Genomic DNA, 25,838 nt, shown 5'->3' on the forward strand with positions numbered 1-25,838 from the left:
TGTAAAAAGTCAAGTCATGTTTCATTTGATTACAGGATTACAACTTCTGTATTTACAATAAAAAACAAAACCTTTCAAATAACATGAACACACCCAACAATACGGGTTTCATTTGGACAAAAAAAAATAAAAGTCAACCATTTACAAGAATCATCTTCACTGCCATAGCTCTTGACCAGCCCGTCGTCCACCACACACTGACAGGAAGGAGGTTTCCATTGGACAGATCTGCTCTCAATCTCAACATTACACCAGTCTCTGCTCAATCTGAGCCAGCCTCAGCTTCCTTCGCCTTTTTCTTCTTCTTCTTCTTCTTTGCGCTCTCCGTGACCTGCGTGTGGAAGGAGTGTGTTTAGAAGATCATGTGAAAACACTGATGTGTGTGTGTGTGTGTGTGTGTGATCTGAACACTGAAACCCGGCTGACCTCGGTTTCTTCCTCCGCTGGAGCCTCAGCTGCCGCCTCTTCTGCTAGCTTCATTTTCTTTTCTTTCTTCTTTTTCTTCTTCTCCTTTTTCATTTCTTCCTCTGTCTTGGATGTGTCCTGAGCAGCAGCTGCAGCGTCGCTTTCACTTCCGCTCTCATCACGTTTCCTCTGCAAAAACAAGAGTGTTAGTTCAACACCAATAGAGAAGCAGTGTGTGTTTACAGGCACGATCTTAAAGGGTTAGTTCACCCAAAAATGAAATTGACATTAATTACTTACTGTCATGTGGTTGGACACCCGTCAGACCTCCGTTCATCTTCAGACACAAATTAAGATATTTTAGTGTAAATCTGATGGCTCTGAAAGGCCTCCATTGGCTCAATGCACTTTACACTCTCAAGACCCTTAAAAGGCACTAAAGACGTCGTTACAAAGTCCATCTCACTACAGTAGTTCTACAATAACTTTATGAAGCGACGAGAATAGTTTTTGTGCGCAAAAAACCCTAAATAACGACTTATATAGTGATGACGATTTCAAAACACGGCATCATGAAGCTTCGAAGCGTTATGAATCAGTGAGTCGATTCAGCAGTTTGACACGCGATCCGAATCATGATTCGACTCACTGATTCATAACGCTTCATGATGCCGTGTTTTGAAATCGTCATCACTATATAAGTCGTTATTTAGGGTTTTTTCCGCACAAAAACTATTGTCGCCGATTCATAAAGTTATTGTAGAGCCGCTGTAGTGGGATGGACTTTGTATCGACGTCTTTAGTGTCTTTTAAGGGTCTTGAGAGTGTAAAGTGCATTGAGCCAATGGAGGCCTTTCAGAGCCATCAGATTTACACTAAAATATCTTCATTTGTGTCTGAAGATGAACGGAGGTCTGACGGGTGTCCAACCACATGAGGGTGAGGAATTAATTTACATTTTTGGGTGAACTAACCCTTTAAGTGAACGCAAGTGGTTGAGAGAGCGCGTGTGTATCAGTTATTAGATCAGTGCTCTCGTCTTAAAGTGACAACAGCCTAAGAAACCAGATTAGTTCTATTGTAGTTTATTTCCAGTTCTTAAAGTTTTTCAAATATGTCCTTTTCATTTGTGTCTTTGTTCTATTGTAGTTTACATTTTACATTTATGCATTTGGCAGTCGCTTTTATCCGCTTTTATCCAAAGCGACTTACAGTGCCCTTATTACAGGGACAATCCCCCTGGTGTAATGTGGAGTAAAGTGTCTTGCTCATGGACACACTGGTGGTGACCGCTGGGATCGAACCATCAACCTTCTGCATATCAGATCAGTGGTTTAACCCACTGGACCACCATCCACATGTTTGTCCACATTTTATCAGCGACTGTCTTCAGTGAGCGCGAGTTTACTTGTGTTAGACCAGCATTCATTTGTGTTTTTGAAGTTGATGAGATTAATGAAATTGCAATTAAATTTTGATATAAACTTTAAGCAAACATAACTGATATTAATTTTATTTCACGATAACAATGTATATTGTGACAAGATTTGTCATATGGCCCGCACCTAGAGGCACATATCCAAGTGTTTCTCTTATTGTATGCAACATTGTCCGGTCTACATATGCTCTCAGCCCTGAATCTCAAACCATTTTACGATGCATACATTTTAGCAATTAACTAGTTGACTGATGGCTGAAAAGAAATGGACCCAAGAACTTATAAAAATGTGTTCTCATCTCCTTTAGCCAAAGTAGAAGTGGTGCAGTCAAAATCCTGCTCACTTAACATCTCACATGTATAGAAACATGATCACATCACGTTATGAATAACCGGATTTATAAAGTCATGCATGTAAACTGGAACACTGGGTTAAATCAATCAGCTATTGTTGAGTTGTCATGTAAACAATGAGCTTCAAAATTAAAAAAATTTACCTTTGGTCCAGCCGGAGCAGCAGCTTCACCCTTTTTCACCTTTGGTGTGCTAGGAGAGAGAGAGAGGAGTAAAATAATAAATAAATAGACATTTCACTCCAAACCCACATGACTTGAAAAGCTCGTAAGCCTCTGGAGACGGGTTTGTCCCGAGCGCTCAGGTGACCGTCAGGCCCTCTGCAGACGGCACTATCCTGAGCTCTGGGTTTGCTTTAGCAGACAGACTCCCTCCAGGGTCACCGCAGACCAAAAAGGGATAACAGTCTGCAGGAACAGCTCTACTAAACATCAAGAGTCATCTTTAAAGGCTATCAGGTTTGTCATTTCACTGATAAATGGTGACATCCTGTGGGCACTTTAAGAATTTAAACTGCAGAAAATGTAATCATGCATTTAGAGCTGGTGTTAAAGGGATAGTTCACCCAAAAATTAAAATTAGCCCTTGATTTACTCTCCCTCAACTCATCCGAGGTGTGTGTGACATTCTTCTTTCAGACGAATAAAATCTGAGTTATATTACAAAAGTCCAGGCTAATCCAAGCTTTAGAATTGCAGTAATAGTTGCTCTGTTTTTGAAGTCCATATAAAGTGCATCTGTCCGTCATATAACTGCTCCAGCGGCTCTGGGGTGTTAATAAAGGCCTTCTGAAGCGAATCAACGCGTTTGTAAGAAAAATATCCATATTTAAAACTTTATCAAGTTAACTTTCGGCCGACCGCCTTCCCTGTTCAATTTGTGGAAAATTTGCAGATCGAAAGACACCTAGCTGGTTTGGTCCGGATTTTCTGACTTTTCAGTTTGGTCCGACAAAAAGAGTTTCTCGGTGCAGATCAAACTGAACAAAGGTTCGGTTCGTTTCTAGTGTGAAAGCATTTTCTGTATGATTCGTACTTTGAGCATTTACAGGAAGTTCCTGTTTGTGTTTAAATATTATAATGTTATTTTTAAATTCAATCTAGGCTAGATTGATTATGAAAAGTGAAAATATACGTAATATGTCAGAAGACAGAAGGTCAGAAATGATTTTGAAAAAAAAAATGCCTGATTTTGCATAGAAAGTCTTTCTTTAATGTGAATTTCGTTTTGTATAAATTGTATTTTGATTTTAATCAACGTTTAATCAGATAATTGCCTGGATTTAATAAATAAGCAAATAGTCTATAGCAGACAATAATCGCGGGAGCGATCACATGCTTTGCACATGAACTGATAATTATAATAAATTACATAAATGATATCTAATTCATTCAAAATTATTATTATTATAAATAAGACTTGTTAAAAGCCAGACACTTTAGTCTTTAAAAATCGCTTATGTAGTGACCTTTAATTTGGAGTAGAAACAGGAGGAGAGACTTTATTGCAGAGGTGTGTCACTTTGCTCAGTTTGAGATCTCTTATCCAGAACATATCATGCCCTGGAGCAGGTCAGCTGTGGAGCGCAAGTTACTTTAGAGAGATGAACACTGCTAAAAGCCAAACCACTATTAATGGTACCTAAAACCCAGGATTGGCACAAACTAAGCTTAAATATATCAGGCTAGCCAGCTAAACCGGCTTCATGGTACAGGCCTCCCTCGTCTACTTGTGATCTTCTCCACCAAACGCATCAACACCAGCTGTAAACACGACGTTAATCTAGAAAGACGACTGGTCAGTTTATGGTTGAGATAGATGTACCTGTAGTCTACATATCCCTCTTTCCAGTCTGTGGGAGTGCTGCCGTTCGGTTTGCCGTGTTTGTCTAGAAGTCCTTTCTGAATCATCATCTTCTTCTGACTCGCCTGAAACACAAGAGCCGCCACATTATTAAACGAGTCCAGCGGTGGCGTCAGCAGAAGTGGGATTTCTCTCTGCGTTCCTCACCTTCGGTCCCAGACCCCATTTGCGTGGATATGTGTCTCGCTCCATAATGACCCTCTTGATTTTGGCCACAATCCCGTGGTCACATGTGGAAATGACGGCTGTTGTCATCAGGGCGACCGCTGGAGAAAAGCACATCGAGTGTGAATCTGCTCACTTGTATCGGTTATAAGAGATGGACGTTTACACAGCCATCAGCCTCGGGTGATAGATAAACAGTCATCTTTGCACTGGTGCTAATGCAATCTACATCACATCATGTGGCTTAGAATGATGCATGCTGGGGCAGCAAGAGCCGGCGTTTACCTGTACAAATGGCTTCTCCTTTAGTGGTTATAATGACGATGTCTTGATTCAACTCGATGCCATCTTCATAGCGCAGGACGCCGGGTAACATGATCTTAGCACCGTAACATATCGCGTTCACCTGTGAGGAAAACACCAGTGTTAGTTTCGTTGACCAATAATTTGTCAATTACCTTTTTTCACTGACGAAAACGAGACGATAACTCAATAAAAACTAGTGTTGGATGACAAAAACTGAGGAAAATCAACTGTCATTCGTCAAGAAATAAACGAGACAAATGTTAGTGAGGGTGGATTAGGGAAGAGATGGGGTCAGAACTGATGACCTGTGTAACTCACTCATCCCCAATCCAGCTCCAGAGCGGCTCAATCAATCAATAACACATTTATGCCAGACTATTGTTTATGAACTAATGCTGATGAATAATGACAGTGTTTACTTTACGATGTTTATATAGTAATAGGTTTTAGACGGTTGTAACAATGTATATTTTATCTCCTGAACTTGAATGAGCTCCTGCAACTGCAATAGAGGCGCAGACATTTCAAAATAAGAGTCCCGGTGTATTTCCAGCTGGTTTCTAATTAAAAAGTCACGCATTATATATTCGTTTTTGCTTACACAATACATTTTATTTAATTTAATTCCCATTTAATTCATAGTCAGGAGGAAAGACCAGTATTTGACACATTAAATAAAAGTATCAGGTTATAATAGTTCACTAAAACCATTAAAAAAATCTTCGTTACTTGAAATTAAATAAATGTTAACTGAAATTAAAATAAAATAAACATAATCAATCATGTTAAGCTAAAGCTTTAAATAAGTTACTAACTAAAACAAATACAAAGTTAGTATATCATGTAAAGCTATGCTTTGGGCTAAACGGCTAAATCATACGTGGCTAAATCTTAAGCGGCTAAACCGTTCATACACGGCTAAATGGTTCCCATACTTGGCCAAGACGTTAAATACGTGGCTAAACAGCTAAATCATACGTGGCTAAACCGTTAAATCACACGCGGATAAACAGCTAAATCACTGCAAAATCATACGGCTAAGCCATTAAATCGTACTCTGCTAAGCCATTAAATCGTACTCTGCTAAGCCATTAAATCGTACTCTGCTAAGCCATTAAATCGTACTCTGCTAAGCCATTAAATCGTACTCTGCTAAGCCATTAAATCGTACTCTGCTAAGCCGCCAACTCGTACGTGGGAGGCTTAGCCGTCACATTACAACCCTCAACACACCTTGGTGAAACAAATCGCCATTGGCTAGTATGTGTTTCCACCAAATTAGTAGGGCTCAATGATTTCCGTGATGGCTTAACCGCCCACGTACGAGTTAGCGGCTTAGCAGAGTACGATTTAATGGCTTAGCCATATGATTTAACCACGTATGATTTAGCTGTTTATATTACTGACAAATTATTGATCAACGAAACTAACACTGGTGTTTTCCTCACAGGTGAACGCGATATGTTACGGCGCTAAGATCATGTTACCCGGCGTCCTGCGCTATGAAGATGGCATCGAGCGGCTTAGCAGAGTACGATTTAATGGCTTAGCCATATGATTTAACCACGTATGATTTAGTCGCCTATGGGAGCGGTTTAGCGGCGAATGATTTAGTCGTCTATGGGAGCGGTTTAGCCGCGCATGATTTAGTCGCCTATGGGAGCGGTTTAGCGGCGTATGATTTAGTCGCCTATGGGAGCGGTTTAGCGGCGTATGATTTAGTCGCCTATGGGAGCGGTTTAGCGGCGTATGATTTAGTCGCCTATGGGAGCGGTTTAGCGGCGTATGATTTAGTCGTCTATGGGAGCGGTTTAGCGGCGTATGATTTAGTCGCCTATGGGAGCGGTTTAGCCGCGTATGATTTAGTCGCCTATGGGAGCGGTTTAGCCGCGCATGATTTAGTCGTCTATGGGAGCGGTTTAGCGGCGTATGATTTAGTCGCCTATGGGAGCGGTTTAGCCGCGTATGATTTAGTCGCCTATGGGAGCGGTTTAGCCGCGTATGATTTAGTCGCCTATGGGAGCGGTTTAGCCGCGTATGATTTAGTCGCCTATGGGAGCGGTTTAGCCGCGTATGATTTAGTCGCCTATGGGAGCGGTTTAGCGGCGTATGATTTAGTCGCCTATGGGAGCGGTTTAGCGGCGTATGATTTAGTCGCCTATGGGAGCGGTTTAGCCACGTATGATTTAGTCGCCTATGAGAGCGGTTTAGCCGCAAATGATTTAGTCGCCTATGGGAGCGGTTTAGCCGCGTATGATTTAGTCGCCTATGCGAGCGGTTTAGCCGCGAATGATTTAGTGCCTATGGGAGCGGTTTAGCGGCGAATGATTTAGTCGTCTATGGGAGCGGTTTAGCCGCGCATGATTTAGTCGCCTATGGGAGCGGTTTAGCGGCGTATGATTTAGTCGCCTATGGGAGCGGTTTAGCCGCGTATGATTTAGTCGCCTATGGGAGCGGTTTAGCCGCGAATGATTTAGTCGCCTATGGGAGCGGTTTAGCCGCGTATGATTTAGTCGCCTATGGGAGCGGTTTAGCGGCGAATGATTTAGTCGTCTATGGGAGCGGTTTAGCCGCGCATGATTTAGTCGCCTATGGGAGCGGTTTAGCGGCGTATGATTTAGTCGCCTATGGGAGCGGTTTAGCGGCGAATGATTTAGTCGTCTATGGGAGCGGTTTAGCGGCGAATGATTTAGTCGTCTATGGGAGCGGTTTAGCCGCGCATGATTTAGTCGCCTATGGGAGCGGTTTAGCGGCGTATGATTTAGTCGCCTATGGGAGCGGTTTAGCCGCGTATGATTTAGTCGCCTATGGGAGCGGTTTAGCCGCGAATGATTTAGTCGCCTATGGGAGCGGTTTAGCCGCGTATGATTTAGTCGCCTATGGGAGCGGTTTAGCCGCGTATGATTTAGTCGCCTATGGGAGCGGTTTAGCGGCGAATGATTTAGTCGTCTATGGGAGCGGTTTAGCCGCGCATGATTTAGTCGCCTATGGGAGCGGTTTAGCGGCGTATGATTTAGTCGCCTATGGGAGCGGTTTAGCCGTGAATGATTTAGTCGTCTATGGGAGCGGTTTAGCGGCGAATGATTTAGTCGTCTATGGGAGCGGTTTAGCCGCGCATGATTTAGTCGCCTATGGGAGCGGTTTAGCGGCGTATGATTTAGTCGCCTATGGGAGCGGTTTAGCCGCGTATGATTTAGTCGCCTATGGGAGCGGTTTAGCCGCGAATGATTTAGTCGCCTATGGGAGCGGTTTAGCCGCGTATGATTTAGTCGCCTATGGGAGCGGTTTAGCCGCGAATGATTTAGTCGCCTATGGGAGCGGTTTAGCCGCGAATGATTTAGTCGCCTATGGGAGCGGTTTAGCCACGTATGGTTTAGCCGCGTATGATTTAGCCGCATAAGATTTAGCTGTTTAGTCGCGTATGATTTAGTCGCCTATGGGAGCGGTTTAGCGGCGTATGATTTAGTCGCCTATGGGAGCGGTTTAGCGGCGTATGATTTAGTCGCCTATGGGAGCGGTTTAGCGGCGTATGATTTAGTCGCCTATGGGAGCGGTTTAGCGGCGTATGATTTAGTCGCCTATGGGAGCGGTTTAGCGGCGTATGATTTAGTCGCCTATGGGAGCGGTTTAGCGGCGTATGATTTAGTCCCCTATGGGAGCGGTTTAGCCGCGAATGATTTAGTCGCCTATGGGAGCGGTTTAGCCGCGAATGATTTAGTCGCCTATGGGAGCGGTTTTGCCGCGTATGATTTAGTCGCCTATGGGAGCGGTTTTGCCGTGTATGATTTAGTCGCCTATGGGAGCGGTTTTGCCGCGTATGATTTAGTCGCCTATGGGAGCGGTTTTGCCGTGTATGATTTAGTCGCCTATGGGAGCGGTTTAGCCGCGTATGATTTAGCCGCATAAGATTTAGCTGTTTAGTCGCGTATGATTTAACATCTTAGCCACGAATGAGAACCGTTTAGCCACGTATGGTTTAGCCGCCTATGGGAGCGGTTTAGCGGCGTATGATTTAGTCGCCTATGGGAGCGGTTTAGCGGCGTATGATTTAGTCGCCTATGGGAGCGGTTTAGCCGCGAATGATTTAGTCGCCTATGGGAGCGGTTTAGCGGCGTATGATTTAGTCGCCTATGGGAGCGGTTTAGCGGCGTATGATTTAGTCGCCTATGGGAGCGGTTTAGCCGCGAATGATTTAGTCGCCTATGGGAGCGGTTTAGCCGCGAATGATTTAGTCGCCTATGGGAGCGGTTTAGCCGCGAATGATTTAGTCGCCTATGGGAGCGGTTTTGCCGCGTATGATTTAGTCGCCTATGGGAGCGGTTTTGCCGTGTATGATTTAGTCGCCTATGGGAGCGGTTTAGCCGCGTATGATTTAGCCGCATAAGATTTAGCTGTTTAGTCGCGTATGATTTAACATCTTAGCCACGTATGAGAACCGTTTAGCCACGTATGGTTTAGCCGCCTATGGGAGCGGTTTAGCCGTGTATGATTTAGTCGCCTATGGGAGCGGTTTAGCCGCGTATGATTTAGTCGCCTATGGGAGCGGTTTAGCCGCGCATGATTTAGTCGCCTATGGGAGCGGTTTAGCCGCGTATGATTTAGTCGCCTATGGGTGCGGTTTAGCCACGTATGATTTAGTCGCCTATGTGAGTGGTTTAGCCACGTATGATTTAGTCGCCTATGGGAGCGGTTTAGCAGCCGCGTATGATTTAGTCGCCTATGGGAGCGGTTTAGCCACGTATGGTTTAGCCGCGTATGATTTAGCCGCATAAGATTTAGCTGTTTAGTCGCGTATGATTTAACGTCTTAGCCACGTATGAGAACCGTTTAGCCGTGTATGATTTAGTCGCGTATGGGAGCGGTCTAGCCGCATAAGCTTTTTCAGTTTAACCGCATATGATTTTGCCGTTTAGCCTAAAGCATAGCTTTACATGATATACTAACTAAAACAGAAATACATGATATACTAACTAAAACAGAAATACAAAGTTATAAAAACTATATAGAAGTTTTTAAAAACAAACAAAAAGTTAATTGAGCTCCTTCGTATATTTTTAATGTCAAAAACAAAATGTCAGTTCTAGTGAGTCGTTATGTAACGCTTAAATGCTTAATGTATTACAACTGAACTAAACTCATTAGATTTTAGGAGACTAAAACTACTGTAGACTTAAAATCGTATGATATTTAGTCGACTAAAACAATTCAGGTGACTAAAATATGACTAAAACTAAATGGCATTTTAGTTAAAAGACTGACTAAAACAATCAAAATTTGCAGTCAAAATTAACACGTCGTCAGACACGCCCACTTCATAATAAAGCGTGTTAGTGTCCATACCGCGCTGTCCTTCATGACGATCCTCTTGTGTGAGATGAGCAGCTTCTCCAGAGGGTAGATGACTCTCCTCAGGTACGTCTCATCTTTGTTGTGGTCAAACTGCCACTGGGCGTCCAACACGTCATGCATGGTCACCAAGTTATCCTTCGAGAAACAAACACTGGTATCAGCCAATGAGAAGCTTTCAATTGGCCTCAATCGTTTATTAAAACCTTTAATTCATCCATCGGTCAACATGTAGGCTGAAGATTGATGAAGGAGGCCAGAGCATAACCACTTCATATTTGTATAACCACAGCCGCTTTCTGTGCCAAAGAATAATTAGCAGAACTGGGGAGAAAGCCCAGAACTGAACTCAACACTTTGGGTCTGCAGATAGACTCTGATGTCAACACACACCATCTCCCCCAGAACCCCGGAGCGGACTCTGCGCAGCTCCTGCATCTGACCTCCGACCCCCAGCAGCAGACCCAGGTGGACACACAGAGTCCGGATGTATGTGCCCGCCTCACAGCTCACCCAGAAAATACCTGTGGATGCAAAACAGACAATTACTGACCACCCTGCACTACAGGAACAAACTCATTACAGCGCATTACAACCCTCTACACACACCTTGGGGAGAAAGAAAAGAAAAGAATCGCAATTGGCTAGTGCGTTTCCAACAAATTAGTAGGGCCCAATGATTTCAGTGACGGTTTAGCCACGTATTTGAGTGGTTTAGCTGCGTATGATTTATCCGCGTAGGATTTAGCGATTTAGTCACGTACAAGCCCGCGTATGAGTGGTTTAGACACGTATGAATTGCCGATTTAGCAGTGTATGATTCAACTCTTTAGTCGCGTATGAACGGAATAACTGCGTATGATTTAGCTGCGTACGAGCAATTTAGCCACGTGGGAGAGGTTTAGCCGTGTATGATTTAGCAGTCGCACATGATTTAATGATTTAGTCACGTATGAATTAGCGATATAGCCGTGTACGAGCGGTATAAAGGCGTATGATTTAGCTGCTTACGAGCGATTTAGCCACGTGGGAGGTTTAGCAGTCGCACATGATTTAACGATTTAGTCGCGTATGAGTGGTTTAGCCGCGTATGAATTAGCGATATAGCCGTGTACGAGCGGTATAAAGGCGTATGATTTAGCTGCTTACGAGCGATTTAGCCACGTGGGAGGTTTAGCAGTCGCACATGATTTAACGATTTAGTCGCGTATGAGTGGTTTAGTCACGTATGAATTAGCGATATAGCCGTGTACGAGCGGTATAAAGGCGTATGATTTAGCTGCTTACGAGCGATTTAGCCACGTGGGAGGTTTAGCAGTCGCACATGATTTAACGATTTAGTCGCGTATGAGTGGTTTAGTCACGTATGAATTAGCGATATAGCCGTGTACGAGCGGTATAAAGGCGTATGATTTAGCTGCTTACGAGCGATTTAGCCACGTGGGAGAGGTTTAGCTGTGTATGATTTAGCAGTCGCACATGATTTAACGATTTAGTCGCGTATGAGTGGTTTAGCCGCGTATGAATTAGCAATATAGCTGTGTACGAGCGGTATAAAGGCGTATGATTTAGCTGCTTACGAGCGATTTAGCCACGTGGGAGGTTTAGCAGTCGCACATGATTTAACGATTTAGTCGCGTATGAGTGGTTTAGCCGCGTATGAATTAGCAATATAGCTGTGTACGAGCGGTATAAAGGCGTATGATTTAGCTGCTTACGAGCGATTTAGCCACGTGGGAGAGGTTTAGCCGTGTGTGTGATTTAGTAGTCGCACATGATTTAACGATTTAGTTGCGTATGAGTGGTTTAGCCGCGTATGAATTAGCGATATAGCCGTGTACGAGCGGTATAAAGGCGTATGATTTAGCTGCTTACGAGCGATTTAGCCACATGGGAGAGGTTTAGCCGTGTGTGATTTAGTAGTCGCACATGATTTAACGATTTAGTTGCGTATGAGTGGTTTAGCCGCGTATGAATTAGCGATATAGCTATGTACGAGCGGTATAAAGGCGTATGATTTAGCTGCTTACGAGCGATTTAGCCACGTGGGAGAGGTTTAGCCGTATATGATTTAGCAGTCGCACATGATTTAACGATTTAGTTGCGTACTAGTTAACGGTTTAGCCGCGTAGGAGCGGTATAACTGCGTATGATTTAGCTGTTTACGAGCGATTTAGCCGGGTATGATTTAGCATTCGCGTACGATTTAGTCGCGTATGAGTGGCTTAGCAGTGTATGATTTAACAAATGAGTCGCACATGAGTAGTTTAGACACGTATGATTTAGGCAGGTATTTTTTAGCGATTTAGTCGCGTGAGAGGTTTAGCCGTGTATGATTTAACAATTTAGTCGCGTGAGTGGTTTAGCTGCATATGATTTAATGGCTTAGCCGCGTAGGAGCGGTTTAACCGCGCATTTAGCCAAGTATGATTTAGCCGCCTTTGATTTAACGGCTTGGCTGCGTATGATTTAGCGATTTAGGCACGTATGAGAACGGTTCAATCGAGTATGATTTTGCCCGCGCATGCTTTTTCAGTTTAGTCGCGTATGGGAGGCGTTTGGCCGGGTATGATTTAGCCATTTAACTGCGTATAGCTGTGTCTGTAGAGGGTTGCATTAAAGCCATCAGTCTTGGGTGATAGATAGACAGTCATCTTTGCACAGAGTGCTAATGCAATCTAAATCACATCATGTGGCTTACAAATAATTAGTCAACAAGAAATGCAATTTGCACAAAACCACAGGGTCCTACCTAATCTTCTCTCGGCATCATATTCAATAAGCTTGCTCTCATAGATGGTCCGCACTCTGAGCTGGCGCTTGACCGCGGCGATGAGCGGAGGCCTCTGGAACAGGGCTCCTGTTAAACACTCCATAGCCTGCAGAGAAACACACACACACTGATAATCTCTCCCAAGACTTCCTGCAGGTCACACGGCCCATGTGCATGTGTTCAGGAATGTCAGCTCTTCTTCGGTGACTCCAGGCCCTCCTCCTGCAGGAGTCTCAGAGCGGCTGCTACAGCAGAACACTGAGGCAGAGCCGGAGACCAGCAGAGAGAGAGAGAGGGCCGGGAGACACTCAGAGAATGGATAAACAAGCTCATCACCACACATACAGCAATCAAACACAACAACCTCTTTAAACTGCTTTCAAATACACAAATAAAAACAAGAGTGGTGCATTTCGGACTTTTACGCATTAAACCAGGGGTTTTCAGGCAAGTCTAGGTAAATAATTGGATGATTTCTAACAAAGTCATATTTACTAGGGCTGGGCAAAAAAAAAAAAAAAAAAAAAGGATTTTTCGTTTTTTAAAATGTGGTCGATTCAAAATCTATTCTCAAGGCCAAGAATCGATGCCTGGTATAGCATATGCTTGTCGTTAAGATAAAATCGAATAGCAATCGCATTTAAGGAAGGCACGCAAATAACAGAGATAGTGACGAAATATAATGCATCATCCGGGGCATGAATCAAAGCTCAGACGCCCCTGGAGGAAAAAGCCTCCATAAAAACAGACTGAGTCTGAATGACGGTCGGCTAAATCACAAGAAATGCTTGTCCATTACTGAAAATCATCCAATATCCTTTTTATGTTATAGAATAAGTGTATCAAAATATCCATAAAAACAAAATTGTATTGTATTTAACATAATTGTATGCATTTGAAATATAGATATGGGTTCTGTTTTAATGTACACAAGTGTACCTAAAATAAAAAGAGTTTAATAGACAGGTTTGTGGCTCTTAATTTCTTTTTAATTACCCACTTATAAACTCATGTTAACTGTTCTTTTTTATAAATATAATAGGCTATTTAAATTAAATCTATATTCATTGAGTTGAATCGAAACGAAACATCTCAATCGATACCCAGCCCTATTATTTACTAGGGCTGGGTATTGACACAAATTTCACAATTCGATTCACATGCTTTTGATTTTCGATTCAATTCAATATGGATTATTTTGGATTTATATCCGTTATAATACATGGAAAATTCTCAAGGAAAACTAATTTCTGAACTAATGTTGTAAACTATGGGAGTCAGTTGATACATTAGCCGACTAATATTGAAGGTAAAAAATAACTGATTGGTATACAAACACTTAAATTACACTAAATTATGCTTTTTTTATATAATAATAAAGTTATAATATTAACTTTACAATTACATAATCATAATTCTACTCCAATTAGTTTTTTTTTTAAATATAAACATTTAAAGGGTGTCTGTCAAAACTTGCCAGAATTATTAAATATTGAAGAACATTGACAATGAATATCCTATGTAATGTGGGGCATATAATTAGCAAAATGCTCCTCTCTAGAGTTCATTTTTCCAGCTGACTAATGAGTTTATGGACACTGGATATGGTTTTTCTGAGGTAAATGTGGCGTTGCGTGACGTTGTTTACTTGTAAGCCGTTTTACTGACGTCTTTCTGCGGTTGAAACACTGATTGAGCGATTCTATGACATGATACGGATTTCGGTAAGTTGTCCTGTATCTTTTAACACTTTCAGAAGCTCATTCATGTTTATTTCGCGCTGTTACTGGTATAAAAGCGGAAGAGAAGATCCGTTCAGGTTTGCAAGGCGATCTCACGCCACAGCCCCAAAACGGTATTTATGTTTTTGAATTTCGTAAAAAAGAAAAATAGACTAATCGATTCTTGGGATTTAAGAATCGATATTGTTTTGTAAAAGTGAGAATCGATTAAAATTGAGAAATCTATATTTTTTACCCAGCCCTATGATTTACAGCACTGATCTATATCGAGAACTGGATTGCTCATGACAGTGCCATGTTTTGGCTGTAAGTCAATGACAGTGAATACCAAGATGGCCGCCCGAACACGTCCTGTGGCTTCCCCATCCAATGCCAGTTTAGAACGCAACGAGCCATCCAATCATTATATAGATCAGTGGTTTAGTCATATTCCTCATCTCCGTTTAATCAGAACACATTCCTACTTACCCTGGCTAGCTGGTGTTCGTTCTCTAGCGCATTGTGCAGCCGTACTATGCCCACATACTCTTTGCCTAAAAGCAATGGCACAAGAGTAGTAAGGAGAGGCCACTGATTTTAATGTGAGGTTGAACACGTTTAATTGTTGACCTGAGGTGCTTCGGCTGACCCACCTGCGCTCTGCTGGGATTTGACCAATCGCGTGGCTCGCTCCACACACACGATCAAGCAACCTGTGACTTTGGGGTCGAGCGTGCCACTGTGACCCGTTTTCTCCACACGAAGAATCCTCTTGATCCAAGCGACGACTTCATGGGACGAGGGGTTGGCAGGTTTGTCCAGGTTGATGAATCCAGCCCTGGAGAGGAGGAGTCAAAACGACACTCGTGAGAACATGTGGTGCGACTTCACTACACCATCACATGTGCGGAGAAACCATCAGTCATGGGTGATAGATAGCTGGTCATCTTTGCACAAAGTGCTAATGCAATCTATATCACATCATCATGTGGCGTACTAGGGGTGTGCGATCTGGACAAAATATGCAAAAATTGTGTTGGTTCTTTGTTAGATTTAGGACTCCTGAAGTCTTTGATATTCTTTATATTCTGAGGTGGTCAGTTCACATCAGTGACAGAAATCATCCTTTCCAATAAGTTTACATTGATTTTTACAGCCATTTCTACCTTTATAAAGCCACTTTTTCTAACCTAATCAAATGTATCTAACTTGTGTCAAATTCTTACATCTTTACATTTAATCAATAAATTGTTAGAATAAGACACAATAGGGCAAATTAAAACAGTATCAACATAATTCATCTTTGCAGTGCAGAGGAAGCACAGAATCTGAAGTGGATTTGGATCATTTACACGGACTCAGATGGTCATGAATGAGTTTAATTTAATTATGTTTTAAAAACCATTGAATATTAATTTTACATTTCAAGAATAAAATACTTTAAATGTAAAATTAGTATGTGGCAGAAAGTCTGTTAATGAGTGATTCAACTGATTCGTTCATTCAGGAACAAAGCATTTGATTCTCTCAATGAGGGAGTCAATGAATCATTCATTCAACAGATTCATTCAGGAACAAAGCATTTGATTCTCTCAATGAGGGAGTCATTGAATCATTCATTCAACAGATATTCAGGAACAAAGCATTTGATTCTCTCAATGAGGGAGTCATTGAATCATTCATTCAACAGATTCATTCAGGAACAAAGCATTTGATTCTCTCAATGAGGGAGTCATTGAATCATTCATTCAACAGATTCATTCAGGAACAAAGCATTTGATTCTCTCAATGAGGGAGTCATTGAATCATTCATCCAATTCATTCAGGAGCAAAGCATTTGACTCTTTATGAGCGAGTCATTGAATCATTCATCCGACTCATTCAGGAGCAAAGCATTTGACTCTTAATGAGTGAGTCATTGAATCATTTATCCAATTCATTCAGGAGCGAAACATTTGACTCTTAATGAGTGAGTCATTGAATCATTCATCCGATTCATTCAGGAGCAAAGCATTTGACTCTTTATGAGCGAGTCATTGAATCATTCATCCGACTCATTCAGGAGCAAAGCATTTGACTCTTTATGAGTGAGTCATTGAACCATTCATCCGATTTATAATTTTAATTCTTTAATCTTTAATCTTAATTTTAACTTGTTTATTGAACTGTTGTATAAATAGTACATTTGTAATCGTGCTGATATTAGGAGAAAAACGACTGATATTAATCAACTATATTACATCATATAAGTCATACAGGGGATTTTGTTCCCTTTATCTTGATTTTTGTGGGAATTATAAATACATTTTAAGAGTAAATCATGCCCTCTAGGTGTGTTTGTGTGAAGTGAGGGATATCCTCAATGTCAGATCGCACACCCCTGTGTCTTCCATTAGATTATGAATCCAGGGTTTAGTACCTGACGTAATCACTGATGTTCCTCTTGAGCGGATTGGATCCGTGTGGCAGAGGAGTGTAATGAGCCGTCCTGATGTTCAGCTTATCAAAGTTCTGCGGACAGACAGGTTTACAGGTCAAAGCAGAAGTGACCACATTGAAATCAGCCCCTAGTGTGCTGATGTGTGATCAGACACGTCTAATCGTCTTTGCCAGAGCCGGCCTGACCCTCGCTCCAGCCATCTGACCCTCATCCGCTGACCCGGCAGAACACCGGACCACCGGAGCCGAGCCGGACGGCCGTAACCCCGCGGCCCAGAACGGACCGCAAGGCCTGCGAGGGACAGCACCAGCGGCGCTCAGCGAATGGATAAACACGTTCATCATGCCACACACACTTGGTGAAAGGGCTTGTGGGTAAACAGACACTGACCTTTAGCAGTAACGGCCACTGGGACGTGTCTAAGCTCGCGACCTTTGACTCAGGTTTGATGAGGAAGTCTCCACTCTCCTGAATGTCCTGATGGGAACGGTTCAATAATGTTATTAGCAAACAGATTTTGAAAACAACATGTCAAATGTCAACAATGTCATACGTTGGTACTGATATCAGAAAATTCAAACAAAGTTTAACTATGATTGGTCAAATATTCCAGAACTGCCGCTCATTTAGCCAAACTACAATTATAACTGCAAAATTTCTCAGAAGGTCAGTTTTGAAGGTTAATAGAGAGAAAATGTGTGTGTGTGTGTATCAGTATATTGGATACGTGCATTCCAGTGTTAATTAAAATGCCATTTAGTTGAAGTCATATTTTAGTCACCTGAATTGTTTTTAGTAGACTAAATATCATAAGATTTTAAATCTATAGTAGTTTTAGTCTCCTAAAATCTAATGAGTTAAATTGTAATACATTAAACATTACATAACCGACGGTCACTTGAACTGACATTGACATTTTGTTTTTGACATTACAAATAAACGAAACAGAGCTCAAATCACTTTGTTTTTTAAAAATAGCTATATAGTTTTTATAACTCTGTATTTCTGTTTTAGTCAGTAGGCCATATAAGGCTAAGCTAAAGCTTCAAATAAGTTTATTTTATTTTTTTAATTTCAAGTAATGAATGGTTTTAGTGAACTATTATAACCCTGATACTTTATTGAATGTGTGTCAAATACTGGTCTTTCCTCCTGACTATGAATTAAATGGGAATTAAATTAAATACAATTTATTGTGCAAGCAAAAACTAATATATAATGCGTGACTTAATGATAAACAAGCTCGAAATACACCGGGACTCTTATTTTGAAATGTTTGCACCTCATTCAAGTTCAGATGAGATAAAATATGCATTGTTACAACTGTCTAAAACATATCACTATATAAACATTGTTAAGTAAACACTGTCATTGTCATTGCCTGAACAACTTTTGTAACTTTAATTGTAAGCCTTAGTCTGTATTTACAATGAAAACTATCAATAGCTATTTTGTATTCAATGGCACTGATTAATTTCTGTATTACTTCTCACCTGAATAATAACCTGTTCACACAACTTAAAGCCACATTTATTTCTTTATTCTAGTGAATTTGTGCCATCGTTTGAAATTAGTTGTTCTTATTTTATTACACTGTTTACTTGTCTTTTTTTGTAAATGTAGTTCAATTCAAATAAAGCCTCCCTCTGAAGTGTGTATAGAAAAGCAGTGAAAAAGAAATGGTTAGTTGTGTCAGAAGACTGGAATATCAAACTTCGATACCTTGAAAAGTATCGATATCACAGGGAAAATGGCCATATCAGGGCTCCAGACTACAACTAAATATTAATTTGCGAGTGATATTTTTGCAGAGAACGCCACTGGCGACCAAATAAGCGTACATGTTAAGAAATTGCGTGCCTTTTTATCTGCATGTTCTGTGATGAGTAGACCATCACACCTTTTGTTGTGTTGACGTAATATAAGACAAGCAAAGTTGCAGTTTGAGCACTAAAATAAGAACTGAGACAGCAAGGGCCAGCTTTCCGTCAGAAACACATGTCAAAACTAAAAATAGCCTCTTCACCTCGATCGTTGTGCAGCCATCCATAATAGTAGTAAGATTTGTACTTAAGTGTCACCTTTAATATGTTTGTTAATCTTATCACAAAATACACGCAATAAATGTAGTTTTGGCGCTCTTTAATGTGGCCTGACAGATCGCCCGATCATTTGACCTGGGAAAGAGCTTGTATCTCATCACGTAACGTCAGATTTACCTCAGAAAAAAACATTCAATTCCCATAAACTCGTTAGTCAGCTAGAAAAAATAGTTATAGAAAAAGGGTATTTTGCTAAATATATGCAGAGGATATCACTGTCATGATTCATGCACTAATACTTATATTTATATCCCCTTATAGGAGCCAATGGCTCCTTAACTGATTTGTATTCTGGAGCCCTGCATATATACCACCAAACTGATCATTCGTCTCATTTTTCAAAAACTTGGGTTATTTTGTTGTAATAGCTCATCAATAATTATCAAAAAGAGACAAATTATCAGTATGGCGGTTCCTCCGTGGTATCGAATATTAGGGCTGCTCGATTATGGAAAAAATCATAATCACGATTATTTTGGTCAATATTGAAATCACGATTATGTAACACGATTATTTCACATGACTTTGGGAATGTGTTGCATTTATTAAAAATACACCTTTCAACAATTCAATTGAAATTGTAACATTTGTTGTACTTTTTGAACTATTAAAATAAATATTATAACATGTATTCAAATCAAAGTATAAAAGTATTCACGTAAAAATGATAATCACAAATAAATAAGATCAACAATATGGTTCGGCTAGATATGCTTTTCAGGTACGTCTAACATTAGTTTTCAGGTACAGAAATGTATCAAATGTAAAATAACATTGCATATATTTAAGTGCATATATTAAAGATTAATCCTATTAAACTTACAAAAGCTATTCAATCAAGAGCGGTGAGTGATGTCCTTGTCTTTTGTTGTTTGACATTAAACAGACAGCAGTAAAGGCTACTGCCCCTTTAAGACCTAATGCTACTGTCCCTTTAAGACCTAATGCTACTGCTCCTTTAAGACCTAATGCTACTGTCCCTTTAAGACCTAATGATCGGATATGCGTCGTCTTTCTCGACTGTATAAAGTTCACTTAAGGCATATACAGACTATGTCTGCTAGGATACTCATCAAGATGGACATGTTGACATACGTTTTGTGTGAGTTTGTCCGTTCAAGAGCAAGGCTTGAAAGAGAACTCAATATTTGCGCGCTGTGAGACGCACATTTTCTCACAGCGCGCGCGTCTTCTCATTCGCGTCTTCTGGCACTAAACCCGGGTGAAGACGGCGAAATGACAACACTCGCATGCATTGAACAAAGTTTACAAAGAGAGAATTATTTGAAAAATATGAAGGAAAAAAGGACGTTTACACGGCACCCCTGCTCTCGTCAGTTTTTGTTTCTTTATTAGATTGTCATAGGTCACTCTGTGTTTAATTTTCAAGTGGTTAAACAAATTCGTGATGTTCCCGCTTGCGTTGCAGCCACTATATGTAGCAAATCTTGCACGCCGCATGTTTCTGCTCGTCGTCTGATTCCTCTGAGCCAAACTGTTCCCAGACAACGGAGTTGGTTTTACTTTTATTGCTCACCAAACGCTGCTGTAACTGCCCTCCTTCTGCTGTAACTGCCCTCCTTCTGCTGTAACTGCCCTCCTTCTGCCGTAACTGCCCTCCTTCTGCCATCTTTACTCGCGCCGAGTTTTTAAGTTCCAGCGGATGATATGCACACGAGTCACGAGACTCACGAACTGAGAGAGTTTGTGGCTTCGGGAGGGGCGGATGTGCGCGTTTCATTCAGAACGCAAAATAAGAGTGTTCTTGCAAAACTGAACATGGCAAAATAATCGTTTTTTCTCGATTGTACTATTTTGGTGATCGTTGGGAGGCAAAATCGAAATTCGATTAATTGCACAGCCCTATCGAATATTGATATTTTTCAAGGCATCGTATCGAAGTTGGACATTCCCGTATCGTGACAACGCTAAACATTTCTTTTCTCATTGAAAGTCCAGTTATACTCATTACAATATGGAAATAAAATGAACAGAGTTGGGAAGGTTACTTTGGAAAAGTAATCAGTTACAGATTACAAGTTACCCTTTTTAAAATGTAATGCGTAGAGTAACAGTTACATTACTCTAATAAAGTAACTGAAACAGATTACATTTAAAAAGTTTGTACAAATTTTGTTTATCATTTTCCAACATTTAAACTACCTCGATCATTATACTGTAGTAGGGGTGTAACGATTCATCTACTACATCGATGTATCGATTTATATTCCTATGATCTAACTACATCGATCTGTGCTCGGCAAGTTGGCCTTCCGGACGACATGTATCGATCTAACATCGTTTTAAAAGGTAATCAATCGATTGTATCGATAATAGGAAATGACGCATTGGATTTAAGCACGTCAGACTTTATATGGATGTTTTTTCTTAGCACTTTTAATGATAAAGGCGTTAAACGTTACTCGATTCAGTCTGCCTATCTGTGACATCATCGCCACGCACCAGCAGCAGCGCTAAGAAAACAAAACAAAGTATGGCGGATGACAGAGGAGAAGATAACGAGCGAGAAATAATCAAGCCACCAGGAGAAAGAGCTAACTGTACTTTCAACCCTTGCTAAATGTTACCTGTGCATTACTGGCAGCAGTGTGCCAGCAGAGCGAGTTTTTAATACTGCTGGTGACATAGTGAACGCACAGAGAAGTGTTCTGAAGTGTTGAGGCTCGCGCAGCATCTCGAGAACGAAAACAAATGAGCGCCGCTCATACAAAGAAACTCAGTTAACATACACAGTTAAAATTGTGCAGTTTTTATATTTATAACATATGATACAGTTAAGCAACATTACTCTAACAAGAGTGTTGTTTTCCTGAATACCATCACGACTGAAAATGACACTGATTTCATAAGCCAGTTCCATAAACAATTTAACATTAAGTCACTTACATTTTAGAAGCAATATGGACTGTTTTTGTTCTATTTCAGCAGCGAAAATAGTTCCAAACAAATATCACAGCAGAACCGTAACGCATCTCACAGGAACATTGTGTGTTAGTGAATGATTCAGCGTTTTAATGAATCGGTTGAATCAAAGATTCAATGGCCTATTCGTAAACGACCGCCAAATTCTTGAATGATTCAGCCGTTTCACTGAATCGACTCAATGAATCGCTCATTAAGACGGTCACCTGCTGCCACCTACTGGTGGTTTAGTTTCATCTTCCCAACATTTCTTATTTGTATATTCAAAAATATTTAAAATAATCTCATAAAATTATTTAATGCAGTTGTAATTTTTCAGTGTAAATGATTTAATTTGATTGGTAACAGCCTATAGTGTCTTATTCTAGTTTAATTTATTGATCAAATTTAAGAATATAAAAGGAAAGCCGAAGCATACCCTATATTTAATAAGATATGAAAAAATGCCCTTTATAAAAAGGTACAAATATGACAAATATGCATATTTAAATATGTCAAAGCTGATTAAACACTGGTGAGAATATTGCTTCAGAATAGATTATATTTACAAAAAAAATCCGGACAAGCAAATGTTTTACTCGGACAAGTGAATGACAGATTTACTTGTCCGAAGGACAAGCGTGTGAACCGGCCTAATGTCGAGCCCTGTAGTAGCAGGTTCAGCCAGTTTATTCAACCTGAAGAAATGTTGGTTGCACTTTATTTTTGATATTAATATTGTATTTGTATTATTTTAATGTTGAAAAACAACAGCAAAAGTAGCAGGTAAACCTACTTTTAATTAAACCTGAAGAGAAGTTAGTTGCACTTTATTTTTTTATATTAATATTTTAATATTTGTATGTTGGAAAACAAAAGCAGAAGTAGCAGGTTAACCTACTGTTGAAATGTTGGTTGTTGCACTTACTGTGCTTTTATTGAAAATGTATTGAATATTGAAAATGAGAGCAGAAAAGGTTAACTTCCTGTTAATTCAACCTAAACTGTTGGTTGCATTTTATTCAAATAAAATTTGAATGCATTTGCCATAAATTTTTGTTTACTTGTTTGTTTATATCCATAATTAATTGATACCTGATTCCCTTACAAGAAACAACAGGAGTCTAGGAAACTTCACCTGCAATGACCAGTATCCAGATATTTATTTCAGTCACACAATTTTTGGCTAAAAAGTTACTGAATCGATTTCAAGTCACTGAATCGTTTCGGATCGTATCGTTCTAAATGAACCAATATCGTCCTTGAATCGTATCGACAACCTCAAATCGTGATACGAATCGAATCGTTGTTAAAACGAATCGTTACACCCCTATACTGTAGTAATTAGACAGGGCTGCAAAATTAATCAAATTTGTAATCATGAGATGCCACAATTATGTAATTATTAAATCAAATGTAATCGCAATTACACAAAAACAGTCCACTTATATTATTCGGTGTATTTAATGTTTTTTCTTTCTTTCTACAGGTTCTTAAGTTTTCCCCATTGTTTTAATTTTTTGAACAACACTATCATGCATATTTTTACTTTTTTTTATTTAAAGGTGCACAATGTAAGTTTTCCGTCCGCTAGAGGTCGCCTATTCAAAACAAAGGCGTAGTCTGATGATTCTAAGTTTGAGTGCAGAATGAAGCTGAGGAACCGCTGGAGTGATTGTTAATGAGATGAACGCAACACACGCCTCGCGAGCAGCAGGACTTTTATTATGAAGCCACAGTCGCAGCGCCACTTCCTCCGCTCATGAGTGTGAGGTAACGCATCTCTGCTAATCATATTAGACACATCTGAGTGTGTCGATGATGGGATGACGTTACTCTGCTATGACACTTGTTCACACTGCAGTGAGAGTAAAGCGTTTCTGCAGAATAAAACCACAAACTAACGCAGATATGTCATCGACAGGCCACGCCCTCACACGTCCCAGTTCCTCGGGTAAAATAGCAATTCTCTCACGATTTAGGATATTGCAAGTACTCAACTGTACAAAATATATAACACTGGCCTAGTGGTTTTTGGATACTTTAATGAAAAAAATTTACATAGTGCACCTTTAATGAAACCAAACCAATGTATATTTGACTTTTGAGGCTTAATGCTATAGAATAATCGTAATTAATAAATCACAATTACAAGGGAATAATCGACAATTATGATTTGTCATAATCTTGCAGCCATAATAACAGTTACATTTATTTTTGCAATTAAATTGCGTACTCCATTAGTTACACCGGAACACTGGTTATGAATGAGAACACGTGGGATGAGAAATGTGTTGAGCACTGCTTATGCATTAGCACATGCAAAGTTAAAATAGGACATAGCGTGATAATAACCTGATAAATCATACAGAAATCAAGAAAAATGCATGCACAAAAGTGCAATTACCCCAACTTCTCCAGATGAAAACTTCTGTGACTTCCTTTTCTTCTCTTTCTTAGCCGAACCCACTGAGGACAAAACAGAGTTACAAATCACTTTATGAACATTCATTTGGGAAAAAGTTGAGCAGAACTACACACCAACACACACAATGTGTGTTAAATCAAGCCTGAGCGCGTGCAGTTGCTGCAACCACGTGGCCTGAGCGACCAGCACGTGGCGTTTGACTTGCCACAAAATTGGCTTTAAGTTACATTTTTAACCTTAAACGTTACAGTAAACCACTGCATGTTACTACATATCACATTGTGCTACGATACATTGTAGTAGAGAAGTGAAAAATAGTAAATTTACCTTATATTTAACTAAGACAACAAGTTATTAGGCTTTTTAACATGTACTACATATTATTAGCTAGCTCGTGACAGGTTATTTGAGTTGGGGAATAAATTAGCTAACATTAATAGCAGGATTAATTACCAAGACGACAACTAAAAGTAGAAGTGTGAAAGTCTAGCATTTCCACACGCGGCCGGGAATCGCGCGCGCTGTCCTGATCAGTTTAAATCTACACTTCTTAATCACATTAATATATATGAATAACAACGCACAATAAAGTACAGCTTCCATTTAAGCACTAATACAGGAATCGTAGCTAAAATGACGCAAAAGTGTAAACCATGAGCTTACTTTCCGTGTCCGCCATCTTCGCTGCTGCGCGCTTCAGAGAACTGCAGCACGTGTGGCAGAGCGCGCATGCGCATTTCACTGCAGAGGCGGAGAGAGCGGGCTCACGTCTCGCGATATGTAGCATCGCGATATTATAGCGTTGAGAACGAGGAACGTGGACGTCCAACGGGATCACAGGGAAATCTGCGGCTTGTTTTTTTTTATTTTATTTTTTATTCAATGCCATAAGAACATGAGGTATTACATACTCATAATATCACATTAACTTTAGCTGTCAGTAAATGAAAAAAAAAAACATACAAACAAAAAATTACATAAAGTCCAGTGCTTTCAAAGCATTACGTTTCATTGCTTTTTTGTTCTTTGCTTGTTCCAAGAGATTTACATAGAATGTAAAGTCATTTACAAAGTGTGAAAAATTTGGTTTACATTGAGCCCACTTTTTTTATGTATATGATATTTTCCTAATAAAATCAATAACTCTATAATATATTGTTCTTTGCATTCTAAGTTATCATTCTGAGTATAAAAAAGGACATCAAATACACATATTTCTATCATACAATTCATTTTTCTATTAATAAAGTTTTCTAAATCTTTCCAAAATAATCTTGAGTAAATGCAGTGAAAAAACAGGTGCAAAATAGTTTCTTTTTCCAGTGCACAAAATTCACAGGTATATGAAATTTTTAACTTAAATCTTTCCAAAACGTGCTTAGCGGGATAAATTCTGTGAAGTATTTTGTAAGACACTTCCTTAATTTTATTGTTAACACAAAACTTATTTGGCAATTTCCATGCTTTGCCCCATGAGATATCACCAAATAAAGATGACCAAAAGAATCTTGCTGCAGGAAAAGACACAGAACAAAGAGCATTTCTTATATCCTTATTGCAACATTTTTGTTTTAA

At 40.1% G+C, this 25,838-nt stretch overlaps 1 protein-coding gene across 1 annotated transcript; it reads right to left on the reverse strand.

Moving 5' to 3' along the window:
- dkc1 (dyskeratosis congenita 1, dyskerin) lies at positions 1–25,002 on the reverse strand. The gene is made up of 15 exons (XM_079835238.1): positions 24,927–25,002; positions 24,243–24,304; positions 17,202–17,288; positions 16,791–16,882; positions 15,025–15,209; positions 14,861–14,925; positions 12,630–12,756; positions 10,271–10,401; positions 9,872–10,015; positions 4,511–4,631; positions 4,208–4,326; positions 4,022–4,125; positions 2,341–2,389; positions 427–594; positions 1–331 (listed from the first exon to the last, which is right to left on the reverse strand). The coding sequence occupies exons 1-15, from the start codon at positions 24,940–24,942 to the stop codon at positions 263–265; spliced, it is 1,539 nt and encodes a 512-aa protein (XP_079691364.1). The 5' UTR covers positions 24,943–25,002; the 3' UTR covers positions 1–262.
- Positions 25,003–25,838: the final 836 nt, after the last annotated feature.

The sequence above is a fragment of the Gobio gobio genome, assembly GCF_949357685.1.
Source record: "Gobio gobio genome assembly, chromosome: 14".
Taxonomy (NCBI): Eukaryota; Metazoa; Chordata; class Actinopteri; order Cypriniformes; family Gobionidae; genus Gobio; species Gobio gobio.